Source organism: Mesocricetus auratus, unplaced genomic scaffold, assembly GCF_017639785.1.
Source record: "Mesocricetus auratus isolate SY011 unplaced genomic scaffold, BCM_Maur_2.0 contig_7446_pilon_obj, whole genome shotgun sequence".
NCBI lineage: Eukaryota > Metazoa > Chordata > Mammalia > Rodentia > Cricetidae > Mesocricetus > Mesocricetus auratus.
The window spans coordinates 12,373-14,661 of NW_024432036.1; the positions used below are offsets into that span (position 1 = coordinate 12,373).

General features: G+C 38.8%; 1 protein-coding gene across 1 annotated transcript; it reads left to right on the forward strand.

Moving 5' to 3' along the window:
- The first annotated feature begins 519 nt into the window (after positions 1-519).
- LOC121138289 (olfactory receptor 4N5) lies at positions 520-1,833 on the forward strand. Its single transcript, XM_040741023.1, has one exon. It carries the CDS (start codon positions 599-601, stop codon positions 1,550-1,552), a length of 954 nt encoding a protein of 317 aa, XP_040596957.1. The 5' UTR covers positions 520-598; the 3' UTR covers positions 1,553-1,833.
- The last annotated feature ends 456 nt before the right edge of the window (positions 1,834-2,289 follow it).

Below are 2,289 nucleotides of genomic sequence, written 5' to 3' on the forward strand. Positions count from 1 at the left end.
TAAACCAAAGGCAAATGCACTTGGAAAGTAATAAGAATTTAGGCACAGGATGTATATGTAGGGTTTGGTTGGTCAGAATATAATTAGGATGATGCCTGTAAGTGCAGTTAAGGTAAAGATTTTATTTGAGATCCTGACAACATGTTTGGAGGTTAGAATGCATGTGTGCAATAAAACAATGTGACAGGAACCACCAATTAAATAATTCAGAAAGGAATTAAGAAACAAAAAGGAAGTATGTTATAGGAATTGAAGTAGAGAAACTATTTCAAATGCAGTTTTCTCTGTGATGGTACAAAGAAGGGGAAAAATCAAATATTCTAGCAAAACGTTGAGTCACTACCAACAAAAACAACGAACTAACACAAAGAATGATGGGCATAGCTGTGAAATTTGGACACGAGTCATAAAATTTCAGTTATGTACAAGCATGGAATGAAATGGAGATGAAAATATAAAGGAACTGAGTCTTCGTGGGGATTAGGACAAACAGGGTTAACAGGGTTGTTTTTAGCTATGGTGCACTGGTTATGGCAGACTTTGTTCTCATGCGGATTTAAGGTGTGAAACGGGAGAAAAGGCATGCATAACACATCACATGTTTTACTCTAAAGATCAGGAACTGATGGACACCAAGAACAGCTCAGTAGTGACAGAATTCATCCTCCTTGGCCTGACCCAATCTCAAGATACTCAACTCCTGGTCTTTGCCCTACTTTCTGTCTTCTATCTAATCATTCTCCCTGGAAATTTTCTTATCATTTTCACCATTAGATGGGACCCTGGGCTCGCAGCCCCACTTTACTTCTTCCTGGGAAACCTGGCCTTTCTGGATGCCTCCTACTCCTTCATTGTAGCTCCTAGGATGCTTGTGGACTTCTTCTGTGAGAAAAAAGTCATTTCTTACAAAGGCTGCATCACTCAGCTGTTCTTTTTGCACTTTCTTGGAGCGGGAGAAATGTTCCTTCTTGTTGTGATGGCCTTTGATCGTTACATCGCTATATGCCGTCCTTTGTACTACTCCACCCTCATGAACCCTAGGGTCTGCTACGCCTTGCTGTTGGCTCTATGGCTTGGGGGTTTCGCTCATTCCATTGTACAAGTGGCTCTTATCGTGAACTTGCCCTTTTGTGGCCCAAACCAGCTGGATAACTTTTTCTGCGATGTCCCACAGGTCATTAAGCTAGCCTGCACCGATACCTTTGCAGTGGAGCTCCTGATGGTCTCCAACAGCGGGCTGCTCACCCTCCTATGCTTCTTGGGGCTTCTGGCCTCCTATGCTGTTATCCTTTACCACGTCAAAGGACATTCTTCTGAAGGGAAAAGCAAAGCTATCTCTACGTGCACCACCCACATAATCATTGTGTTCCTCATGTTTGGGCCAGCCATTTTTATCTACACCCGCCCCTTCCAGGCTCTCCAAGCTGACAAAGTTGTTTCTCTCTTTCACACAGTCATCTTTCCTCTCATGAATCCTGTCATCTACACTCTTCGCAACCAGGAAGTGAAAACGTCTATGAGGAGGTTGTTAAATCGCTATGTGGTTTGCTGACTGGATAGAAGGAAAGGAAAACAAGAAAGTGAGAAAATGCTGTTTAAATAAATCAAACTGTGTGTTTATGAATACATCGAATCAGTTCCTTAGCAAATACTGTGTTATATGCTGCTTTTCTAATGCTATTCTGGGCACATGGATAAGACAGGCACAATTCTAGGTCTCCCAGGGTTATATTCGAGTGATGTGTTTGAAGTCAAGCGCAACTATTAAACTAGAAAAGCCTCACCAGAACCAGTGCTCTGGTATTTACAGAATAGTATTATGCTAGCTATAGACCAGGGAGATGACCTGAGCTCTGTTTGTAAAGCAGGTTCATGAATGATATTTGACTGAAATCAAGGGTATTTAGCGGAAACAAAGCACAATTATAAAACAAAATAAGCATCATGGGAAAGCACAGGAACTCAAAGATTTGAATATTTAGGCAAATTTGAAAAACATAGATGGATTAGAATAATTACAAGATAGTTAAGAAGTACCAGAATTTAACTTAGATAAATAAGAACAAAATATGTTAGATTTTAGAATATTTCACATAACTTTAATTATTGAAATTTTAAAATGATACAATTGAAATATATAAAGATTATCCAATGTTTTATATTTTATTTAAGACAAATCCCGAAAATTCTGTATAAAAGACTATGTATGGATAATAAAATATTAATTGGAATGTTACCTGTATGTGTTTATTTTTCTTGAACACAATAATTGCAATATTTATCAGAATA

Coding starts and splice junctions, on each gene's coding strand:
- LOC121138289 (XM_040741023.1), top strand. CDS start 599: ATGTTTTACTCTAAAGATCAGGAACTGATGGACACCAAGAACAGCTCA.